This window comes from Eupeodes corollae, chromosome 2 (assembly GCF_945859685.1).
Source record: "Eupeodes corollae chromosome 2, idEupCoro1.1, whole genome shotgun sequence".
Classification (NCBI taxonomy): Eukaryota; Metazoa; Arthropoda; class Insecta; order Diptera; family Syrphidae; genus Eupeodes; species Eupeodes corollae.
Window position 1 is genome coordinate 133,827,637 of NC_079148.1, and position 26,379 is coordinate 133,854,015.

General features: G+C 32.0%; 1 protein-coding gene across 1 annotated transcript in view; it reads right to left on the bottom strand.

Annotated features, from left to right (window-relative positions):
* LOC129945463 (uncharacterized) overlaps positions 1–12,328 on the bottom strand; it is a 47,665-nt gene extending 35,337 nt beyond the window's left edge. Inside the window, exon 1 of the mRNA XM_056055230.1 lies at positions 10,944–12,328. Within this exon, the coding sequence (XP_055911205.1) occupies positions 10,944–10,979 (36 nt within the window). The 5' untranslated portion in view covers positions 10,980–12,328. The remainder of the gene's footprint in view (positions 1–10,943) is intronic.
* Positions 12,329–26,379: the final 14,051 nt, after the last annotated feature.

Sequence of the window (26,379 nt, forward strand, 5' to 3'; positions counted from 1 at the left end):
TGTTAAGGGAATGAAAATGTGACTAACGAACTATAGTGGTGTCAAAACAACGGTCTGTTGAGATGATATACTCGTGTGGGCTATTGTCTTAACTTTTGTGCGATATATCTTATGGCATTTTCATTTAAATTAGTCAACTTAACTCAACTTACAATAGAATAAAAATAAAGATGACAGCTTTTTGTTGTTAGTTTAATTTATTTGCATTAAGCAATAAATATCTACGAAAATTGCAAGAAAATACACAAAGCTAAAAGTCGTAAGACACGCTACTAACCTAATTTTTCCTCTACATAGTTTGTTACTTTATTTCTATGCTATTTTTTATATTAGATTTTATTGGGATTCATATAAGACGCCATCCATCGCATCGCATCGCCATCATCTCATTTGAATATTTAATAAGCACAACAAAAACCCAACAGGTGACACTATACTCCACTGATCTAAAGAGGATTCTTTTGTTCTCCATTGTAACACTAGGGTTTGAGATGTTGACATACAATATGAAATTCTTTTTGCAAAATGTGATTCATATAAAAATATTATGTTATTTAAAATGAGCTAGCTTTGGAATTTGAATAAAATTATGCAGAAATGAATTCTTTTATTGTTTTTTTGAGTTGAGAACTTTTAATGAGAACTATGAATTTGTATGACCTTGATCGTATTTCAAGTCTTAAGCCGTTACACGGAAGTTGTCCTAGATTTAAGGTATTTTTTATTTTGTTTTTTAATTTTGAATAGAAATCAAATTATTATTGTTTTGTAATCAGATATGGTTTGGATTTCGATGATTAATTAAGACACAACTCCCACTTTTATTCAAGCTTCATACGATCATTGTTGTTGCTATAATTTATGTACCGAGAACATTGTAATTTTTGCTAATAGATCTTTTCGATCAACCTATGACTTATACATTTTTGCAACATGTGGCTGAAATTTAAAATGAGAATTCTAAGGTTCTGTAGGTGGCGAGCGTTCAGTGTTTTCAACGTTTCAGCTTCAAACCCTTCCCACGTTCTAGATTAGAAGTGAGTGAAGCTAAAAAGATTGACATATTCTATTTCCAACAAATAACATTTCTATACCTACGAATGTGTTATGCACAATATACAATATCTATCAAGGTCATTATAGAATCAAAGCCATAGCAAATCATTGTAAGATATTTGTCATAAACGTGGGGGTATGAAAGACAGCAATAGCACCAGCAGCAGCAACTAGCAATTACTGCGGGAACAATTGATGATGTCAAGAAGTTATTTAATGAGTGTAAAGATTTAATATGTGTTTTTGTTTTTGTTTTTATTTTGATGATGGTGCGTGGATGATTAATAATTTTTATAAGAAAGACATTTACTTGATTTTTTGTTTTTTTGATTTTTAAGAATATTATTTTAATGCATACGTGATTATTTCGAGTAGGTTGGAAATTAAATAATTCATTGAATTAGATGTTGTTTTTGTTCATCATTAACAATTATAAAATATTTTGTATAAAGTTATTCATATTCATACTTAAAATAATAATATATAATGTGTTAATGGAGGATCATGAAATTAATTTATTATGATTACTTTATAATGAGTTATACATATGTATTTTATACATAAATGTAATAAGAGGTTTTTTTTCTTTATTTACAAGGATGGTTGTGGTTTTATTATTTGTATTTATTTATTTCTTAGATTTAATAATAATTCAAAGTTAACAAAGTAGGAAGCCAATTTAAAAGGTATCAAAAGAGGCAGATGTTGAGTAGATGGTGAAAATACACATAACTTATGTGTTTTCCAAAATAAATTAAAAATTCGAATTTGATAAAAATAGAGAAAACGGAACATACAAGGGTTATTCCTATTAATAAAGGGTGATTTTTTTGAAGTTAGGATTTTCATACATTAGTATTTGACAGATCGCGCGGGATTTCAGACATGGTGTCAAAGAGAAAGGTGCTCAGTATGCTTTGACATTTTATCATGAATAGACTTACTAACGAGCAACGCTTGCAAATCATTGAATTTTATTACCAAAATCAGTGTTCGGTTCGAAATGTGTTTCGCGCTTTACGTCCGATTTATGGTCTACATAATCGACCAAGTGAGCAAACAATTAATGCGATTGTGACCAAGTTTTGCACTTAGTTTACTTTATTGGACATTAAACCAACCACACGAATGCGTACAGTGCGTACAAAAGAGAATATTGCGTCTGTTTCTGAGAGTGTTGCTGAAGACCGTGAAATGTCGATTCGTCGCCGTTCGCAGCAATTGGGTTTGTGTTATTCGACCACATGGAAGATTTTAGGCAAAGATCTTGGTGTAAAACCGTATAAAATACAGCTCGTGCAAGAACTGAAGCCGAACGATCTGCCACAACGTCGAATTTTCAGTGAATGGGCCCTAGAAAAGTTGGCAGAAAATCCGCTTTTTTATCGACAAATTTTGTTCAGCGATGAAGCTCTGGTTGAATGGCTACGTAAATAAGCAAAATTGCCGCATTTGGAGTGAAGAGCAACCAGAAGCCGTTCAAGAACTGCCCATGCATCCCGAAAAATGCACTGTTTGGTGTGGTTTGTACGCTGGTGGAATCATCGGACCGTATTTTTTCAAAGATGCTTTTGGACGAAACGTTACGGTGAATGGCGATCGCTATCGTTCAATGCTAACAAACTTTTTGTTGCCAAAAATGGAAGAACTGAACTTGGTTGACATGTGGTTTCAACAAGATGGCGCTACATGCCACACAGGTCGCGATTCTATGGCCATTTTGAGGGAAAACTTCGGAGAACAATTCATCTCAAGGAATGGACCGGTAAGTTGGCCACCAAGATCATGCGATTTGACGCCTTTAGACTATTTTTTGTGGGGCTACGTCAAGTCTAAAGTCTACACAAATAAGCCAGCAACTATTCCAGCTTTGGAAGACAACATTTCCGAAGAAATTCGGGCTTTCCGAAATTGGACTTTCCGAATGGACCACCTAAGACGCAGCCGCGGTCAACATTTAAATGAAATTATCTTCAAAAAATAAATGTCATGGAACAATCTAACGTTTCAAATAAAGAATCGATGAGATTTTGCAAATTTTATGCGTTTTTTTTTTAAAGTTTTCAAGCTCTTAAAAAATCACCGTTTACAAAGCATATTTTAATAGTTATAAGATTCATATGGAGGTGTTTAATGCAGTTCTGACAAAATGAGATTAATTTGCAATAAAATCGACGTATTTTTCAGTTTCATTTCTGTCGCGAAATTTAAAAATGTTTAAGCAGAGTGATCAACGTTTTCTTTTGAAAAATAAGACAATCAATTATTCATAACATTTGTAATTGATTAAAATTTTATCAAAAAATAGGAAATAATAAGAAATCGGTTCTAAAGTGGGTCCTAATTAAAACTATGGTCTTTTTTAATAATCAATGAATAAATTATTTACTATGGTAATTCCTTAGATACTAAAGTTAACAATTCTTGTTAATATAATCATACTTAAAATCTTCTACAAAATAGTTTATTCTGCTAAAATTAGTATTCAATGGTTGGAGTCTTACACTTGATCGACTAAAACTAAAGTTTAAATTACCAAAAACCGATGGTAATGAAATTTCTCCGGTTATTATTCCAACAATAAAACAAAACTGTAAGTACACCCTATGATTTCTCAAAGAAGGAAGATTTATGAGAGGAAGTCTTTGTGAATGTTTGAATATCATGAAACTACGGAAGGGATCGTAGATAAAAACGCACACATCTTTCCTGACTGATTTCGAGGCTTGTGACGTGTACGGCGGCGGAGTAAGGTGACCATATTGTACAAGCATATTCCAGGACTGGTCTCACAAATGGAATACAAAATTATTTTTAAACATATGGATCACGGAAATCACGGCCAAATAAATAAATAAGGTGAAGCAGAGCCTAGTAAATATTACAACACTCAACCATTCCTGTGTGTGAGTAATGTGAAGGATAGAGCTTACATATAATTTTAATTCCGAGTCTAAATGCCTAATTTGAGGAAGCACGTTTCATGAGAAGAATTACTCACTCTTGGACAATTTTTGAATTCCTCTCAAGAGGCAGGGCCCATGACAAAAAGTTTAGGTAGCATAGGAAAGAGATAAGAGATCAATTTTTTTTAAACGTCGTTACTGAAAAAAAGTCTAAAATCTTCTTCTCACATATATTTTTAACTTCAAATAGAAAGTTATTGTAATGGGTCCGATTTTTCAAATTGAAAATTTTGACATTTCTCGATGTTTTAAGGTCCCTAGAAACGAAATAAAAGGTATTTAGAAAGATGTTTGTGCGTGCGTGTGTACGTACGTTCGTAGGTCCGTACGTTCGCGACCAGAAGAACCAGAAGAGATTTCAACTTCAAATAAATTTTGTTATACAGATAAAAAGGTAGAAAGATGCAGAAAGGGCACTCAAGAAAATTGATTGATCGTTTTTTTTACCTTAGCAGTTTAAGAAAAAGGTGACAATTTTGTTTAACCCTTAATATCTCACGTACCAAAACCGCTAGAGATTTGAATTAAATTGTATAAAATAACTTGTAACGTGGTTCCAAACAAGTATATTTTTTGAAAAAAAAACAACTAACGGTTTTTTTTATAAATAAAAAACTGAACAAAAAAAATTTATCACATCAAAAATTTTACAAATAAAAAATTATTTTATCCCCAAAACAATGTTGTGCAACGAAAAATAGCGTTTTTAACATTTGGTAAAATTTTGAGAAAAATTGAATTGACACTTTTTTTACAAAAAAATAAAAACTTAAAAGAAAATTTAACAAAAGTTGGTAAAAATGATTTTCGACTCAAATATCTTTCAAAAATTTGAGATTATGACTTTCAACTAATTTTCGCTTATATGAAATATTGTTTTCACCATTCAGAAAAAATTTGAGAAAAATAGAATTGACAGTTTTTCTAAAAAAACATAAAAAAAATTGGTAAACACGTATTTTCGACTCAAATAGCTTTTTAAAAATTAAAAATATTGTCTTAAAAGTTTTTTTATTTCACAGAAAATATTGTTTTCGATATTCAGTAGTTTTTTGTATAAGAATCTAACAGACCGCTTTTCATAAAAAAATGAAGTCTATAAAAAATAGTACGCAAATTGGGAAAAAATTGACGATCGGTTCATGATATCTTTCAAATTAATCTCAATCATCCAATTTGTAAAAATTTAAGAAATGCTATTAAAATTGGTAAAAATTTGTTTTCGACTAAAAATCTATTTAATAAAACTAGATTTTCAAACTAAACTATTTCTTTATATGAAAAATGTTATTGGTAATTTAAAAATATTTACAATAATTCAAATGACTTCTTTCTTAACAACAATGAAACCCTTAAAATTTTTAAGCAAGACAAATCGACAGACGGGATGGGAAGTTATCAGTGTGGTCGCATCCATGCCAGTTTTTTTTTGCCTTAGTTCCTATTAGTTCAAATTTGGTTTGTATAACATTTTATCAGGGTTTTTTTTTAAATATATCAACTAAAAAAAAAAGAGGATGGAATACCACCCACTGAGAACTTCCCATCCCGTTTATCTATCTATCTAACATGTTAACAAAGTATTAATCACAATGTTTTGAGTGAGATAACAAATTTGAAGTCAAGTCCATCCATGAGTCAAATACCATTTCTTTTCAGTTTTTTTGTAGATTTTCTTGTTTTTTTAAAATACCTATTTGTCAGTCGATTTTTTTTTTGTAAGAATAACTTTAAAGTTAGCAACAATATTTTGCACATTATAAAATAAGTTTGTTTTCAAAATCTTCAAACAAGATTTTTAGTCAAAAACCAATATTTACCAATTTTAGTAGCTTTTTCTGAAAGTTTAAAAAAAAAAATACGGATTGGATTTTTCCAAGAATATTATCTTACGTTACCAACACAATTTTGCATAGAATAAAAAAATAATTTTAAAGTCGATAACTTAGTCTATTCTCAAAATATTTGAATTGAACATTAATTTTTAACCATTTTGGGTAGTATTCTGTATTAAAAATACTGACTCTTGAATTTTTCTTAAAATTTAAATATTTTTATAAATGTGAACTGGAGACTAAATTTAACATATACATAGGTTAGACACAGCTGCTATTCATAAAGAATTTGCCAGCTCTATTAAGTTAGAAACAGGTTTAAGGAATATTCTATTACAATTAAACCTATACAAAGTGGCTTGCAGAGGCTGACAAAATAAATTGCGTTAGCTGGAGAGCCAAAATCTTTGACTATTTTGTTTCCTGTTGGTTAAAAAATTGTATGAAGTCTGAAGGGCTGGTGGTTTTAAGACTTAAAAGCACGCAGATATTAACAAACTGAATTTCGATCTATAATATTTAAAAGGTCAATCATAAACTTGACAGTTTTTGTTTTTCTTGAATCGATACCTTTCATACAAATCGTCTTCATCTTTTTTAAAGGGGTCTAATCGGGTTAAGCAGAGATTTCGTTTTTGTTGGTTGGCAGCATTTAAACATTCAGCAAAATATGAAAATATTGATATATGTATGCTTAAGTCTTTTGACATTTTAATTTTTGATTTAAATTTTCTTACAAAATGTCTCGTAACTTAGTTTACTCAATCAGTTTGTTTATTTTTGACGTTTAATAGATTTAGAAACAGCTTAAACATAGGTTCCGTTGTGTTTATTTAAGGATTCCAGATGGGTTTAAAATAAATAAATAAAAAAGAGGCTGGGATGCGACCCACACTGATAACTTCCCATCCCGGTGGTCGATTTGTCTTGCTTAAAAGTTTGTCTATATGTACTCGTATCAATTTTAACCAAACTTGCGTACTATTTTTTGTAAATTTTATTTTTTTATGAAAAAACGGACTGTTGGATTTTTATATAAAAATTACTGAATATTGAAAACAATTAGTTTGAAGCCAATATTTAAAATTTTTGAAAAGATATTTTAGTCGAAAATCAATTTTTACCAACTTTTATACATTTTTTTCTTTAGGTTTTTATTTTTTTGTAAAAAAAAAACTGTAAATTCGATTTTTCTCAAAATTTGTCCTACTGTTGAAAACAATATTTCTTATAAGAAAAAATTAGAAAGAAGCTATTATCTCAAAGTTTTTAAAAGATATTTCAGTCGAAAATAATTTTTTACCAACTTTTGTTAATTTTTTTTCGGTTTTTATTTTTTTCTAAGAAAACTGTCAATTCGATTTTTTTCAAAATTTTACTGAATGTTCAAAACAAGATTTTTTGAAAGATAAAAGTAAATTAAAACCAATATCTTAGAGTTTTGAAAAGATATTTGAGTCGAAAATCAATTTTTACCAACTTTTATACATTTTTTTTTAGGTTTTAATTTTTTTGTAAAAAAAACTGTGAATTAGATTTTTCTCAAAATTTTATCAGATGTCAAAAACATTGTTCGTCGTTGCACAAAATTGTTTTAGAGATGAAATCATATTTCAGTCGTAAAATTTTGGAGGTTACAAAATTTTTTTTTAGTTTTTTTGATTTATAAAAAAAAAACGTTTTTTTTTCAACAAAAATATACCTGTTTTGTATCACGTTACAATATATTATATAAAATTTAATTCAAGTCTCTAGCGTTTTTGGTTCGTAAGATATTTAGGGTTAACCAAAATGTTCACCTTTTTTTTAAACTGCTATGGTAAAAAAACCACCAACGCAATTTTCTTGAGAGCCCTTTCTGCATCTTTCTGCCTTATTATCTGTATAACAAAATTTATTTGAAGTCGATATCTCTTCTGTTCTTGAGCTATGGACGACGAAAAAAACGTCGCGAACGTACGGACGTACGAACGTACGTACACACGCACGCACAGGCATCTTTCTAAAAATCTTTTATTTCGACTCTAGGGACCTTGAAACGTCGAGAAATGTCAAAATTTTCAATTTGACAAATCGGACCCATTACAATAACTTCAAGACAAGACAAAATCAGAACTTATCAAGGAACTATAAATATGACCCAATGTCTTTAACTTTCGATAAGCTATTAAAGTTGAAAACCAATCACTTTTGGTACAGTTTTTTGTATATTTTCATGTTTTTAAGAAAACCATTCCTTACGTTGATTTTTTAAACTTTGGCTTGATGTCAAAAACGATGTGTTTTTGAAGGTGATATCATTTTTGTTAGTAAAATTAAAGGTGACAAATATTTTTTTTTTTTCATTTTTTTGAGTTATAAAAAAACCTTTAATTGAACTTATTTCAAAACTATACTAGTCAAAAAAAGAAATTAAGCTGAAGTTGCCGTTATTTATTCGTCAAACGTTAGAAGACAACCAAAGTTTTCACTTGTCTTTAAATTGCTATAGTAAAAAAAAGTATCCACTCAATTTTTTTGAAAGTCATTTCTGCATTCTTCTGTTTTACTATCGTGGGATACCGAAATAATGCCCAACTTCGAAATCTCCAGAAACATAATTACCACACTTTTAAAAATCCCCAAAATCATTATCTCCAAATACAAAATCTCCAAAAATAAAATCTCTAGGATCTAGATCCCAATGCCGATAATCCACAAACGAAATCCCTACATCCAATTTTTTTTAAACACAGTGAATGCATATTTATTTTCATTATTTGAGTGTACTTTTCGGAGAAAAGCAAAAGTTCAGAAGATTACGACTTTTCAAAACTTTGCTTCTGGTTCAAAACGAATTTTCTGGATGCGGAAAAAAAAAAATCCTGAACCCGAGTTAAAGTCAGTTGTCGATTGCCGAAAAATAATTTTATTCGCACACAAAATGTAGTTGAAGCTTGGCATAGCTGGCCGCCTCAAGTGCATTGTAGGGATAAAAAGCTCAGGATGTAGTTTTTTTTTACAGATAGAGAATTGAGAAAATAAGCAGCGGTGAAAAACGTCAATTGGAAAAATCGAGCGTGAAAACATAAAAGAAGTTAAAAATAAAAAACAAGGCGGTCAAAAGTTGAAAAAATTTAATTTTTAAAATGTATATTATATTATGTACTATGCTAAATTATTTATTTCATTTGTTTATTTAATACCATGAATTTAAAATGCATTTCTTATTTTTGAAAAACATAGATAGTATCAATTTCTAATGTTTTTGTTGAATTTTGTTTTGGGGATTTTTTCTTTGGGGCTTGGGAACTCAGCCCTACTATCATCTGTATAACGAAATTTATTTCTAGCCGGTATTTTTTTGGTTCTTAAGATAAAAATAAATGAATAAGTTGGTGTGACAGTTTATTGATAACTAGGGCTTAGTGACTAACAACAACTCTCAATCATCCCTGTGTGCGAATAATGTTGTTAGGGATTGAGAAGAGGACCTCTTGAGATATGGACGACAAAAATGGTATTCCAAAGGTAAGTACACACGTTTACACAGACGTTACTCTAAACATCTTTGATTTAAATCTAGGGACCTCAAAAGTCAAGAAATGTCAAAATATTTAATTAGCCAAATCAGACCTTTTACAAAAACTTCCTATTTGAAGATAAAAAGGATTCAATTAAAATTACATAAAGAATTTTTAGTTGAGTTACTTAAAAGTAAAATTTGACTTATTTCAAAAAAAATAGGATTTTAAATTTAAAAGGTATCGGTCGTATTCCAGTCTTACCTTTTCTTCATACCATAAACTGCTCAAACTATAATAAAAAATGTCAAAACCATTTTAAAAGAAAATTCAAAAAATGAAACAAACATTTTCATAGTCGTAAATAATGACAAAATTCTGTAAAGTTTATTAGCCTTAAATTTGATGCTTATCTTGGCTCACGTAGATACGCAAAGACAAACAGATGCATGAACATTATAAACAATATTATTTTTAATCTTATTCGGAATTGTTCAGAGGTCACAAACCAACAATTAATTGTCATTTTTCTAACATAAACACTGATTCATTGCATTACTAAAGCTTCCATCAAACTCCAAAATAATAAATATCTTTAATTTGTTGGCACTTTTAATTTTAGTAAACATTTGGTAAAAAAAGTAAGGTTTCCATGGTATTATCAATAAGTATCAAACCATCCGTCTTATATCTTAGTATCTAAGACATTGTCGTTATTGAAAATTTAAATCAGAACTTCAAAAGACCGAATGCAAATCGATACAGATGTTAATAAAGTACACAATTATCAAACCTACACACTTGCATTTTTTGAGTATCGCGAAACTGAAAACATTATTTGTTGTATCTAAGTCTTGAGTAATATAAGTTTTTAATGATGACTAAGGTCCAGAAACCAGAGACCAAATCTACATATATACCCAACAACATAGGTACTTCTAAGAGTCTACGAAAGCATTAACTGTAATTCCGATAAGAATTCTTACAAGCGAATTTTCCATGTTCAACCTATGGGTAAAAACTATGCAAACAATTTAAGCTACAAAAAAAAACAGATTCCCAGATTGAAGATCAGTTATTCTCATCACAAATTTATTTTCAAAAATATCTTCCTCGTTGCAATAGTTTAAATACCTACGTAGATGCATAAATTCCTCCCAAAGTTGATTGATCCCCTTTTAAAAATACCCACAACCCTGCCCTCATATAAATGATTCATTTTATTTTTTTTTTGTTGATTTCAAATACTGAAAGCTCTACAACTTCTTTTTTTTTTCATTTCTTTTTCTTTGCTTTCCACTCAATTGAAATGCAAATTAAAATCACCAACAACAACAATTAAAAGAGAAATAACACGGACATTATAAATACGCTAGAAGATATACCTCGATAGATAGGTTTAAAAGCTATGTAAAGACTTCTATCCTATCCTCACAATAACTTAACATAAGACATGCCAAATAATAATACACTAACAACAAAGTCTTCAGCGTGCCCGCGTGCAGAAGCGAACCATTGACTTTATAGGAATAGAGCAACTCTTTCATTTTTCATATGCACCACACAATTTTCAAGTATCTTACCCATAACAAAAATGCAATCCAAATAGTGCGCCTCATTTCCGCGATGTTATTTTTCTTGTCTTTCCTTTTTCTTGTTTTGTTTTGTTTTTTATTGTAAATTCAATGGTATTCCAATTGAATTCCAAAACAGCACACAAGACCGAAGACCGAAATAAAAAAAATAGAAATTCAAAAACCAATTCCTTTTCTTATAAACTCAATACAGTTTTTCTTCTATTTCGTTTTTTTTTTTGTTTAACGATCAATGACAGTGATTTCAAAAATTCGTTCTCATTGCATCAACGATCGCGCACATCAAAATACCGAATCATTCATAAAAATATCTTCACAATTAAACTTGCACTCGTTCAAAAAAAAAACCCGAACAAAAGAAACACTGTATTTTTAATGTGGTACGATTTCCCCAAACACGCACGCTCGGTGTTCGCTTTGCCTTTGGGAAAAGCACTTAATCCCCGTTTAATTTTTGTATTTATTTCTGTTGTTAGCAGGTATTTTGTTTAATTCAATTATTTGGGGAAACTCGCAAAAAGCGTTACAAAAATAAATCACCCAACAACGAAGACGGACGATGAAACGGACGAAGCGGATGAAGCGGACGAAGCACCCAAAGAATGCGAGCACTTAGATAGATAACACGGAAAATTATAAAACCCAAAATAAAAACCCCCAAAAGAGAAGAAAACTTTCGTGCCCCAAGACCGAAGCCGATTTACCCAACAAAACGTAACGTCTCGGTTGCTCAGCAGCTTGAGCTCAGTAGTTTCCGATCGGAATACAAAATGAACCACGGATTTTCCTTCTCTTCAACTACCATTGGTTTCGGTATTGGTATCAGTATTGGTCGTACTCGAACTCGTCGTCAAAACTATAACAAATTTATACGAACTATGCGCAGCGCAGCGCACACACCAGGTTTATGACTGACTCTCGTGCTGGATTTAGATAGTTAAGCAGTGACTCGGATTTGAGAATCGGACTCCTCGAAAATGAAACACAAACAGTACGGACGGACGGGTCTGATGGCAATGGCAATGTAATTGCAGAAATAGTCACGTCTAACTTCGAAGCTGGCTAAATCGCCACTAAATCCCGGGTAAACACAAACACAACGTGAAAAGAGTTACACGAACAACCAATTCCGATTCGTTGGCGTCGCCATCGTCGTCGTCGACGTCGTCATCGTCATCAGCTTCAGCATGGGTTTTGGTTTTTGTTGTTTGTGTCGTTGTCGATTGAACCACAAAATGCGAACTTCTACCTACTCTACTGCGGATACTCTGGGTTTTGGTTGCTGTTTCTGCTGCGCTGAGCTGTGTCGATTCCTATGCCAAAGTCGAAGTCGCTTTGATTCAATTCGATCCGAGCGCTGTGCCGCTCCGCGTTGCAAAAGCACTGAACGAAGCGTTAAAATGAATGTGGTGGATATGCCTTGCCTATAGCAGCGGCACAGCGCTTTGCCTGTTGCACCTCTTAACGCTCTCGTATACATACGCCATGCATGCCGGGGCTATACCTAGCTGGATGCAATATTTTTGTTTCGATTCGATCGGGCGGGCACGAGTGTGCAATTTTCGCCTCCACCTTTGATTTTGCGGCTCGTTTTCCCACCTGAACTGAATTGAAAATGAAAATCGACAAAGAAAAGCGTTGGAGCTTCAAGACGCCAGCTGGCAGTGGCTTGCGACGCAAGACGCAAAGTGTAAAATTGGAGGTGGAGGTTGCAAAAAAAAAAAAAACCTAAAAATCTGAGCTCCCAACCGGTAACAATATACTGACTGATGAAAAGCAAATTGATGATGATAGCAATCCAAAGCCAAACGCATATAGGACATGGCATTCTGTTGCCAATTTTTGTAAGTCTTTGGACGGTGTGGAACGAGTGAGCGGGAACGATTTTCCATATAGCAAATCGTCACCGCTTGGTTGACTTTAGATTACTAGATTCAGATAGGTACATCACACACAACCTTGGAAATGAAAACTTGTGAAAATTATTCGCCCTCTATCACGACGCTCGCTGGCTGCTGCTGTTGCTTGCTTGAGGCAGAGATTCACTTCCACGGAGCAGGGCACTCCAAGACGAAGTCGGAGGCTAACACGAAGTGATACTTGGGTTAGATTTTGTATAAAGATGTACATAAGTAGATGGTAAAGCAGGCAAAAGAAGGTGGGTGGGTGGTTTTGGCACAGCCCGTGTTTTTCTAGTGCGATTCGTAATTAACTCACGCAACTTAGATAGATTTGCAGGTGGAGATACATTTTAAGCATCGGTGAAGCGGTGAAGGTGGTTCAAGTGCGAATTGCAGATTGATTGATTGTTGTAGTTTTATTTCTTGTATACACCTCATTGTGCCATGTGATATCTTGTAAATCTTGTGTCTTTTCAAAACTTAAAACAAAAACAACAAAACAGAGAAGAGGCTTCTTCAAGTTAGTGTAACTTTGTTTCCATTGCTTTTTATCGTTGATTTTTTGTGTGTGTTTGTTTTTTTTTTTAATTGATTGCACGTAATTAACGTTTTAGACAAATTACTAGGCGGTATTAATGATGGTCTTTTGGAGTTTATTTTTTTTAAAGATTTTATTTTGTGCCAAGTGTCATTATGAGCGATCGCAAATGTAGACGAATGAAAAAATAGAAAAGAAGTTTAAATTGAAATTAATTATTTTAAGGAGAGATTTTTTTTTAAATATATTTTTGTTTAGTTGATGTGATGCGAAGATCAAGGAGTTCGGCTTATATGAGGCTATAAAAATGAAGGTGGTAAGTATAGGGGAAAAAGAAGTAGACAAAAATACCAAAGCTGAGGTTAACAAACGTAAAAAATATTAAGCTTGAAGGTAGGCATTAAACATTAATATGTGTAGTTTCTTTATATTTTATAGCCTTAAGGTATCTTAAAATAATAATCAGTTAAAATTGAGAGCATAGTTTTCACAGAATACCTAAATAAACTATCTACCATAGTTTAATTGGTCTTTTCTTAAAGTTTGACCTCAATGATCAATAGCCTGAGAAAATAATTAGAACTACATATACTCGTAGATAGTTGAAAATTATAGTAGAACTAAATCAATTAGTGAAGTCAAATTAGTGTTAAACAATAGAAATTTTGTTCAATTTCAACTTATATATACATATATGCTTCATAGGATAAGTATTGGTGTCGTGTGGAAAAAAATTCACATCGATTATAGAAAATTTAAAAAAAAAGTATGAAACTTTTCTAGAACTTAAGCGGATGAACTAATTTTCTTTAAAATTTGCGAACGTTTAATTTGTTGATTCCTCATTAGAATGCTAATTTTAAATTTTTAATTTAGTTTAAGTAAGAAATGGTTTTTTGTAAAAATTAAACAAGTTTTCACTTTTTGTTAAACATTTTGGTTCGAAATTTGTATACAGGGTGTGCCGTAGTCACAACAGAAAAGAAATAAGGGATTCAAAAAATGTTTTTTTTTCAAGACATTGTTATTTGTTTTTTTTTTTTTTTTAAATGGATGCCAACAATTTTGTACTAAAATATTCATCTGTAAAAACCTCAAATAAAAATAAATGTTTGCATTAATTGTTAGACTAAATTATGGAATTCAACTATTGAACTATCAGGTTTTTCAATAAGAGCGCTACAAAAGTTTTTTTTTAAAATAAAACAAAAACGGGTTTTTCTTGTGAAAGTACGTTCGATGCCATTATGTATGGATCTCGATTTCTTTTTGATGACCACCACGGGCACCCTTGCGGAAGTCCAGACGGTGAACTCAATTTTCGACGGTTTTCAAGCATAAATTGGCCAAAGTTCATCAATCGTCTATGGTTTGTTGGCCGAGGTGGCCAAGCAACTGCACCATTTCGTGTGATAACACGTTCTCCAAACCTGGGTTTTAATAAATTGATTGTGACATACGCTGTGTTGCTTGTGACACAGCGGACATGCCGTTATGTTGGAACCACATATCGTTCAATTGGGGCCAAAAATATTTGGTCATCATTGAACGGTAGCGATCCCCATTCACAGTAACGTACCGGCTTTAATCATCACGGAAGAAGAACGGGCCAATGACGTGGCCGGGCCACAAACCACACCAAACCGTAATTTTTTCGGGATACAATGATGACTAATAGAGTACGTGTAGATTTCTGCCTGACTAATACCGCATAATTTGTTTATCGACGAAGCCATTTAGCCAGAAATGAGCCTCGTCGCTGTAGGTGATTTTTAGACGAAAATCCGAATCATTTTTTAAATTATTGCTCACGAACATGCGACGCTTCTATTAGTCAAGCAGCTTCAGTTCTTAAATCTTGTAAGGATAAAGGCCACGATCTTATCCCTTAATTCGACACAACAACGTCACAGAGATACCCAACGCTTAAGAACGACGTGTGAGAAATACATTTGAGCTTTCTTCAACAAAAGCCTACAGGCACTTCTTTGTCTCATTGGCACGGGAACATTTTGTACTGTTCCTGTGGATTTGTTACTAGACGCTCAATTGTTGATCTGCTAGGACTATAATGACGACCATAAACTGGACGTAGAGCTCTTAACGTTGAGGCCACTGTTTCCGGATTTCGGTAGTAAATTAATAATTTCGACCAGTAAATGGCTCGCATATCTCTCTATCATGAAATTTCAAACCTTATTGAACGTCAAAAGCGGTAAGAAATATGGCGTCGTTTGTTCCTGTAGCTCTACCTTTGTAGCATCCCTGTTGAAAAACTCTGTACATTGTCCTAAGGGTACCTTTTTATCTGTCATATCGACGCTGTCAGTTTTATAAATCTAAACGTCATATAATTCAATAAAGAAAGAAAAGAAAAACAAGGTGAAATAAATGTATTTATTTTATTTTAAAATAAACGAAAGATGGAAACCAATCTGGTTAGTGGAGTAGATTGGAGTTACGTAATACGACATCACAAATAATCTTTATGCACATGTTTCTGTGTATCGAAAGTAGAGTTGAACTTTAATGAAGAAGTGCCAATGGTAAATCATGTTGAAATGGTTTATGTCTTTTTAAAATCAGTAATCATGCACATTGAGTCTTGATCGTTTCTATAAATTGCTTAATATTTTTTTCCGTTTTCTTTAAATGAATGTTAAAAACACTTTAAAATTCACCATGATAAACATAAACCTTACATTTTGAACTTTTCATTGTGTATTTTGTATTCATTTAAATAGAAATTCACTTCAAATTCATCTCAAAAAACATATTTAGAACTTGTATGGAGTTCGAAAGGATTGTGATTTTAATAATAGTTGAACAAAATGTCAGTGGTGAAACCAACATTCATTCGACATTTTTTCGTCTGATTATCACTTTAGCCGATTCAAAGACTTCTATAATAGGGGTGATTATGGAAAAGTCTTTAAATACTCTTTCTTTTAATTTAATTGTTAAATACATTGCAAAATTATCCCTGCTACTAGATAGATAAATAGATAGATATACAATTTTATTTTCAAAAAGATTTTACAAAAAATGAGTGTTACTGGTATAAAATTTGTTTTGACAATAACTTAAAGTTACCTTAGAACGTTACCATTAAGAAACGCTGCAATTTTTCGACTTGGTTGTATTCGCGGTATTCCCAAACTTGAGCACAGTACCTACAACAAAATAGCTTCTGAGGCTATATTTATTATATTTTGAACTTTGTTGAGTGTTGGACGGTATTGTCTCGCAGCAGTCTCAACCACGTTGTATTGATGGACTTTTTAGATGCTCCCAATCTGTTTGTTAGATGCTCATTCCAACACTACGCCGAGATATTTGTATTGATTAGACACCATTTTTTCTGAATTATTGTAAAACCATTTTTCGCACGCTGCTCTTCTTCCACCATTTCGAAATATTACTATTTCCGACTAATCAAGATTTATTTCAAGATTCCATTGAATGCAGTAAGACATAAAACCCTTAATTAGCAGTTGCAAATTGAAAGGATTATCTGATAACAGTACAATATCTTCCGCATATAAGAGGGCGTTAATTTGAAGCAATACCGATTGGAAGTTCCGCATGAAGATCATTTAAAACCAGAACAAAGAGAAGAGAGCTTAGCACACTTCCTTGACGAACTCTTTTCTTCGTGCAGAAGAAGTCTGACAAACTCGAGCCATTCTAAAGAGACTTTATAGTAGCCAGTATCTTCGAAGATATTCCCAGAATCGATAGCTTATAAATAAGAGCATACCTGTCAATGCTATCAAAAGCAACTTTAAGATCGATGAAAAGCGTGAAACATCATGAAATGGTCCACAGTAGAATAGTTGGTTCTATATGCAGCTTGAAATTCATTGATGATGTTGTTTTTTACTAACCAATCTGACAGTCTACTACTATGCAAAACTCCAAATTCGATATCTGTGTTTTTAATTTTTTTTATTTTACTGGATTAATTTAATATTTTGAATACGTCTTGGAACCAGAGCATAATCTTTTTGAAAGTACGTTCTCCACTAATTCGTAATGTTGAAAAAGTACAACTGAAAGTAAATATGCGTGTTCAAATGATGCTTCAAGATCCATCCGCAGAAACATTCTCAAAACAAAGTTAACCCGTCAATTTCTGCACGATTATTGATTCACAAGATGCTCTCATTGACCACATATATATCCGATGTACACAGACAATAAACAAATCATGAGCAGCAAGAGCAATTTTAGCAGCAAAAAAGTGGATGTCAACGAATTAAATCTCAAGATGCGACATTTGTTACCAGGAGACTTGGTGTCACACAAATCTATTGATACAGTTTATCCAACTGAGCTTTTAAACCCGTTGGATTTACCATGCATGCCATCTCATAATTAAGTTTTCAAGATCTTTGGATATAAAATACTATCGACTTTTTATTTGTAAGAAATTGTCGAAATTTGTTGGTTGCTTTGGTATTTTTTTTTTATCGGTTCGCTGTGTTCTTTAACCCTTTTCTATTTTTAAAGACTACAATTATTTGAATAAAAATAGTACTTTCTGGTTTTTAGAAATGATAATTAGGATTATCAGTTAAATGCTGCAATAGACCTCTCTAAAATGTTGATTATTATTCAATTCGATAATGTTTCTTTTTATATGTTTTAATTTTATTTTGAATTCGACTTATTACGTGAAGAAAAAAAAATAGTACTTTCTTAAAATTTCTGCACATTGTTCTAAAACGATGCAACTGTATAATTGTATAATTGATTGTTTATATTAATAAATTCTTATGACTGCAATGTATAATGTACAATACACTTATATGTAGTCTTCCACCTTTCTATAAATTTGATGAAATAAAAAAAAATACAAAATAATTCGATAAAAAAGTAAGTATACGCCCAACCTTGATTTGATTTTTTTTTAAACTTGGGATTCATGGTTTTTAGGTTATATTCTAAAAGTGAAAATGATTCCTATCAATATAAAAATTACGGAACCTCTTCTACGAGTGATTTTAAAAACTCCAAAAGATAATTAAAACCGATTTTACTATAAAAAATGTATTTTGTCTAATAAAGGTATTGTAGATGGTATAAAACTAAAAAAATATGTAATGCGAAAAATTCTGCCTTTGCCTTCAGAAAATATTGTCATGAAAATTTTAAGAAATCGGGCCTGTTTATTCCGCCCACAAGTATCATAGTTGTTCTGGCAATTGTTATGTATTTTTGTGAAAATAGCACTCACTCAAGTTGGAACAACAAATTTTGCAATGGTGGAAAGCCTTTATGAGAAAACAAATAAATTACATTTTTTAAAAGTGAATCGTTAAAAACAATCATTACATCGTACAACTTCATAGTTAGATTACATATTACATCAACTATGGTTTTCTGAAGAAAAAGATATAGGCTTGAAAACAGAAATGAAATTGTGTCACTGGGGCATTTTTTGAAATCGAAATCGAAATTTGCATACAAAAATAAGGAAATTGATTTATAATAGACTGATGTTTTAGTTCCCACCTTTATTTTTTTCTTCTTCTTCAACTTATTCTTTGACTTCTTTTTCTTCTTTTGCTTCACAATAAATTCATTCGCAAAGAAACGTGACTACTGCATTGATCCGATTTGTACCGCCGCCGGCCGATCGTCGAGCAAAATACTGCTCCTCAAACACCACTATATCCAATCAAAAAAGTACATACATATGTATACGTAAGTTAAGTATGAGTATGATAGTGCGTTGATGGAATATCTAATAAATACGAGTATCTACATCATTTACACTTTGCATTTTATCATATAAAATAACGAACGAAAACGATATATAGATCCAATCGGAATGAATGCGTTTTTATTGTTTTCCTTTATGACACCCGTACTGCATTTAAAAAGTTAGATTTTTTTGTATACATTTCTCGCACCTTTATATAGATACTTTTATGCGCACCTAACAATTTTTTTGTTTTGTGATTGAATTTTGATAACGAATCTTGAAGTGAATCGCATTTATTTCTATTGTTGTCACATAAAATCTCAAATTTAAATTTAAATTCAAATTCCATACCTCAAGGCACCATCAGTTATACAGTATTTAGATACATAACATATGTAGATACATGTGCTAAAGCTATCATCAAAAGAAAGAAGACCATTGATAAGATACACATTTTCTTCTTCGTGTTGTCTTCGATACTTCAGTCTTGTGATTGATGGAATGGCCTGATATTTCTCAACTTGACGTGATTCTTTACCCAACAAAACTATGCCTATACATACCAAAGGCAAGCAATCCATAAGAACTTTTTCAAACTACAAAAATTTCCCAACTTATCGTGAGTCAATTTTGCAAAAAATCATAGCTACTTGCTTTATATAGCTCGTTGTTATAGATTGATAGATAGTACAAGCAAAATTAGCTCATTTTCGCAAGCCTATAAACGAGTAGTAGCTCAGTGAGCAAACTTACCTAGATACAATTGAGCTTTCAGTATTTATGATTCAGGGATATGTACGTGCGATCTTTTTATACGCATTTGTATCTACGTGTATTTATTTGTGTTTTGCAAAATATTGATCACGAATTCTGAATGAAATGATTACACAATAACTATAAATAATATGCCCACAAAATTATTGTTATTAATTGAAGTTTAATTCAGACCCCCAACTCCCTCTCCTTGAGCCTGACGGACCACCGCTGTGCCTCTCCGCTCGCACCGCCATCATTACCACCTCAACAGCCTGATGTGTCATTATGTCGAATCTATAAAAAAAACCTTCTATTGTTGATGTACTATAACGTGGAAGTTACATCCGTAGAATTTTTAATGAAATCCCAGTCAGTACCAGTATCAGAGCGAATATGCAAATATTCTACTGGTAGCACGCACGTAGTTAACGAATTTTGTTTTTGAACAGTTTGAAAATGAAATTGTTGTCGCGCTACCAAAATGGCTTTCCATCACATCGCAATTATTTATGAAAGTGATGACAGCCTTTTAAAGGAATGTATATTTTATTTCTCTTATTTCTTTAAACGATTGTTTATTGTTTTTCGTTTAAATCATTAATCCAATTGAAATATTATCCATGAAGATATGGATTTCTACCTGCATTTGCGTCTCGGTCGGTTGGTTATGTAAGAAGTAAATTGAAACTCGTGGATTGAAATGATGGATTGATGGTAGATGATGATGATGATGATGGAATTGATCTACTTGATTGACTTGAAGTCTGTTTAATCTTCCAAGTCGTTAGAGAATAGGCCTTGAAGGAAACAAATCGAACTGTTTGTTAACATAGCTAGTGAAAAATATATCGGGTGAAAAATGGTCAAGGAGATAGAGGCACAAATTGATCATATGGCTTAGCAAAAGACCTTGAATGATCTTTTGTTTTGTCTTCAATATCGAAAATATAGGGCAAAGTCGATGGCCGAGCCTATTTCTATATCTACTTAGGCTTCAATTTCTTAGAAAATGTTGCAAAACATAATAAGACTCATAAAGTAGGGAAAAAACCGCAATACTTGTTTAATGTAATGCTCTGCTCATGTGAACAATATTATATACTTTTTTTTTATTTTTAAGAAGAATAACCAACTTAATCTAGACCACTGTGTGCTCTGTTGATTTTAAGGCGTGCGCGTGGTCTACTGTGTTTTTGTTTGATGGATCACGTAGTATTTATACCCTAATAAATCAACAGGAATAATGACCCCATTTGGTATGAGTATATCAAGCCGGGCAGAGCATTTCATCTGTCAATCCCGTTATAACTTTTAGCTAAGAGTTCCTCTTTTTGTGGGTTTTCTTTATATAAAGCTATTAGGTAATGGTTAGTTATTGTTGTAGTTTTCATAATGTCTTGAGGTACTTAAAGTTTTGAGATATTGATAATACCAATTATAATATACCTTTGATAGTTATGTTAAGAAATGAGTAAACAGGCAACAACAAAAAACATTCAGTTAAAACTAAAAAAACAAGATATTAAAATTAAAGTTTTGCATACAAATGTCTGTCATTACTTTGCCATAATCTATTCATGAACAATGCTCTAGGTACTAGAAAAAAGCTAGTTGTCCTCAAGAAGTTCTATAATAATACTGAGATTCTTTTTTAGCAGCACTAAACGAATGTTCATTGCGTTATACTTCTCAATACTTTCTTCAAATTCATAATTTAAGCGCGTCGTTTCCTCCTTTCTATTTCATTTTCCTTATTATTCGATCGATTTCAGACATCATAGAAATATTTAAACAAAAAATTAGGTGGCGTCCAGTCCATGAAGAACGAAGGCCTAGTGACTTACAACTCTCACCCATCCGGACTTATCGAGCGAAGATTTGATGGGTTGGAGTTGTCCTTTTCCTTTTTCGGGAGAGGATGAACCACAGCGGTGTTCTATCCAACTGGATAATATGCATGGCTCAATGCATTATTGAAGAGTGTGGTATAAATGTCAATTGCTTCCATCGGTAAATGTCTTAGTACAACGTTGGATATACCATTGACACCTGCTGACTTTTTGTTTTTTATTGAATTGAAGATGAGCTGAAGCTCAACCTTCTTCACAAACAAGGCACAGTCCAACGAAATTATCCTAATTTAAGTAAATTTCAAAACATATTTTACATTTTTGAGGTTTGAACTTCAAATTGTAAAGTTGTTGATCACAAAATTTCTTGTCTTAAACATCCTATGATGCCCCAGGGCTGTTCTGTACTAGGTTTTATTCTGGGCCTGATTATGGGTTCACGGCTGATCGTTTTCAATTCGACATTAAATATTCGACTCGCGTCGTGTTTCCTTACTTACGTAATCACGGCATAGCGAAAGTAGTTCTTCTTATATTCCAGCGATTTGACACTTTTAGTTTGACAGCTTTCCACAAATGTTGTTTTGTTATCAAGAAAGAATCCACGAAATCGAACAGTCAATAATAATAAACACTATCGCCTATCAATCCGCCAAAAAAAGCTGCCGGATGACATTTCAAATTCGTCCTCGAATTCATTGATTGCTTGAAATCAAAACGAAGAAGACGAAATCGAAAGCAATAATTGAAAAATGGCAAACACAATAGCAAAACGATTCGCCGTGAACCCCATAATCAGGTCCCTGAGTAGCCCTCTGTTTGGGCAGATGTCGGTTTTGAAGACTTATTTTTTGATATTTATCAAGGAAAAACTACGTCAATACTTAAGATTGATCGAAACACGCTGTACAAAGCATTCAAATTGTTAAAATTCTATTAGACATCTGTTGAACACTTTTCGTTAACAGTCTTAAGTTTACAAAAAAAATTTCCTGATTCTATTATTTCCCGAAGGAGTGATCACATTTCGCCATAAAGATTTGTTCTTTAACGCATTTAGATTTTTTTCTTTAGGTCACGTGAATGATGCTCCATAATCGATTCAAGACTTGAAACATGAAATTTGTGAATTTATCGGGACAAACAGCCGCAAAATTGTATTGGAAGAATACGGTGCTACAACCGTTGCTCCTCGTCGATGGTATAGTTTCCTTTTTACATTGGAATCCATTTACTTTTGTAAACAAAATTTATTTCAAATGAAAATTCTTATCGGAAAATCCTGTATTTAATTTTTGTAATTTGCAATGTGGACGTCAAGTACCTTTAGTTTAAAAATGGAATGCGAACACCACACTGATAACTTTCCGAAAGTCTCATTTTTGTGAAAAGCCAAACTATTATATAGAAATATTTGAAAAGTTTGCAACAAAAAATTATTTGTTTTCGTTGGAGATATTCAAGGCCTTAAACTAATTATGTAGTATTTTTTGTAGGTTAAAAAAACAGAAAAACTGTTGAGTGGCTTTTATTAAGAACGTTACTAGATGTCAAAACCAAGTTATTTTGAAATTATTATCATGACATTGACATTGCTCCAGTGCCCTAGAACGTAAACCAAAGGCTTGGGTATGGGGGTGCGTGCATAAATACGTTTGAACCAAAAAATATATCGACTTCAAACACATAATTCTGTACAGATAATAACATTTAAAGATTCTGAAAGGTAGAGATTTTCAAACAAAAAAACTTGTTGGAACATTACTGGTCTCCAAAAATATGTACACTCTGACACACGAACTCAACTAACATATACCTTTGAACAGGTTTCTTAAACAAAGAACAGCGGTTCTGAAATGCAAAAAGAATTGATGAGTCTTAACAGACGCATCGTAATTGTTATCTTCTTTTATCCTTTTATCTTGAATGGCGGTAATTATTAAAAAAAAAATACAGTTCTGTTTTTTTTTTACTAAGTGTTGAATAAAAATGTTTCGGAGTTCTTTTTAACTTCCCAAAGGAAGTTATTGTAATGGGGCCGATTAGTCAAATTGAAAATTTTTACATTTCTCGACGTTTCAAGGTCCGTAGAGTATGTATGTGCGAAAGATGTATGTGCGTGCGTGTGTGCGTACGTCCGTACGTCCGTACGTTCGCGACGTTTTTTTCGTCGTCAAAAGCTCAAGAACCAGAAGAGATATCGATTTTAAATAAATTTCGTTATACAGATAATAATACAGAAAGAGATGCAGAAAGGGCTCTCAAGAAAATTGCGTAGGTGGTTTTTTTTACCATAGCAGTTTGAAAAAACCTGAACATTTTGGTTAACCCTAAATATCTTAAGAACCAAAAACGCTAGAGACTTGAAGTAAATTTTAAATAATATATTATATATTAAGAAGTATTTTTAAAAAAAAATCCATTTAACGGTTTTTTTTATAAATCATAAAAACTGAAAATAAAAATTTGTCACCTCAAAAATTTTTCGACCAAAATATGATTTCATCTCCAAAACAATTTTGTGAACAAAAAATAATGTTTTTGACATCTGGTAAAATTTTTAGAAAAATCGAATTGACAGTTTTTTTACAAAAATACAAACCTAAAAAAAATTAATAAAAGTTGGTAAAAATTGATTTTCGACTCAAAAATCTTTTAAAAAATTTGAAATATTGGCTTCAAACTAATTTTATCTTATAAAAAATATTGTTTTCAATATTCGATACAATTTTAAAAAAAATCGAATTGACAGTTTTTCACAAAAAATAAAACTCTAAAAAAAAAATAGCTTTTCAAAAATTAAAAATATTGGCTTCAAACTTAATTTATTTCACAGAAAAATATTGTTTTCGATATTCAGTAATTGTTATATAAAAATCCAACAGTCCGTTTTTTCATAAAAAATAAAATCTACAAAAAACATTACGCAAATTTGGTACAAATTGATACGAGTACATAAAGACAAACTTTTAAGCAAGACAAATCGACAGACGAGTTGGGAAGTTATCAGTGTGGGTCGCATCCCAGCCTCTTTTTTAAATTTATTCTTCCATGAAACTTGACCTTCATTACTAAAATAATGACAAAAGCTATCTCTGATAGATTTGGCACTGGCAACTGAGTTTCTGCTGTGAGCATTTTGTAATGTAGTCAGTTGACTACTCGTTCTCCAATCGCCTTCGATAATTTGTCCTGAGTCTAGGTTTTCAACATCTATGATGTTTCTTGAAATATTGTATTTGTTTTGCTGATTTCATCAACACGTTAAGACGATTGTTTGAGCTTTTTCATTGGATAAATTAATGGATCGCTGAAACACGTCGAATCTTGAAACGAGAATGCCAAAAGCATTTTCAACAATTCGGCGCGCGGGGCAGAGACGATAATTGAAGATTCATTTCTCCTTATTTAAACCAATTTGTACATACGGTTTCATGAAGTTGTCGGTCAGTGCGAAGGCATCATTACCAATAAAACAAATGATAATTTCTTATCACTATTTGGTGTTTTACGAACGATTGTAAACGCTTTTCCAAATTCCGTGTGACTTAAAACTCCTCCATTCGATATTTGTCCGTTTATGCCAGCATATACCATCATGAATTCGAAGTCTGAATTTACAACAGACATCAGAACAATACCATGGTATTTTTTGTAATTGTAAAAGTAAGAGCCTGAATTAGGTGGGTTTTTGATGTCCCGTCAATCGACCCCAAACAATTTGGGAAATTCCATCGGTAATTTTATTCATTGGCAACTTCTATCCATTCGTCTTCTCTTTGTGGCAGCTATAAATTTGAAAATTTAATATGAGTTGTTTTCAATTTTCGTATGTAGATCTGAATAACGGTCTTCAAAAGACCTAGATCCAAATCCATGTATAAAAATATAGTTGACAATTTTAAATATTTGTTATATTCGTTTATATTAAATTTTTCATATGTCTCTTTACAGAAAACAGATGAACAAACACCGAAAAAAGCTAAAACAAAAACGATGTATCTCAAGAATTGATTTCGTTGGTTCGGAAACGGCTTCATTAACCAAAGAATGAATTTAAATAAATCTCCGCAGCTTAAACAGTCGATTTGCAGAGAATGGAAGCAGAGCAACAACTTTTTGCAAAAAAAGCCATAAACGACATACGAGTATTATTTGAAGGCCGTATTGGAACTTTAAACCGAAATTAGGACAAAATATATATGAATGTTTACAACAGTGCGTTCGTGTTCCACTCCGTACAGCTTTGTAATGTCAACACCAAATCCAGCTGATTGCCATTATGTCAAACAAAATTCTCAAGTTATGTATTTGGAAGAGAATATGAACTTTCAAAAAGTTTCTGAATTCTTTTATACTTTTCAATAAATAAATAAACATATACCTACGTTTGCATTTATGTATACATGTATAAACTAAACATAGATGAGTAATCTTGTATTTTATTTAACTAACATTGATGTAATACTTCAGGACGTGTATTAAAGCTGTTTCAGTAACGATTAAACAAATCGATTGCGGGGATATTGCGCTTGTAAATTTTAAGTCTTCGAAAGTATTTCCGGTAGCAAGAAATCGTAGTGTAATTGACAAACGCTGGGAAGGGAGAATAGCATCTTGCAATTTCGTATTTTTCTTTATAATGATAGGCGTAATCATATCAAGCAGT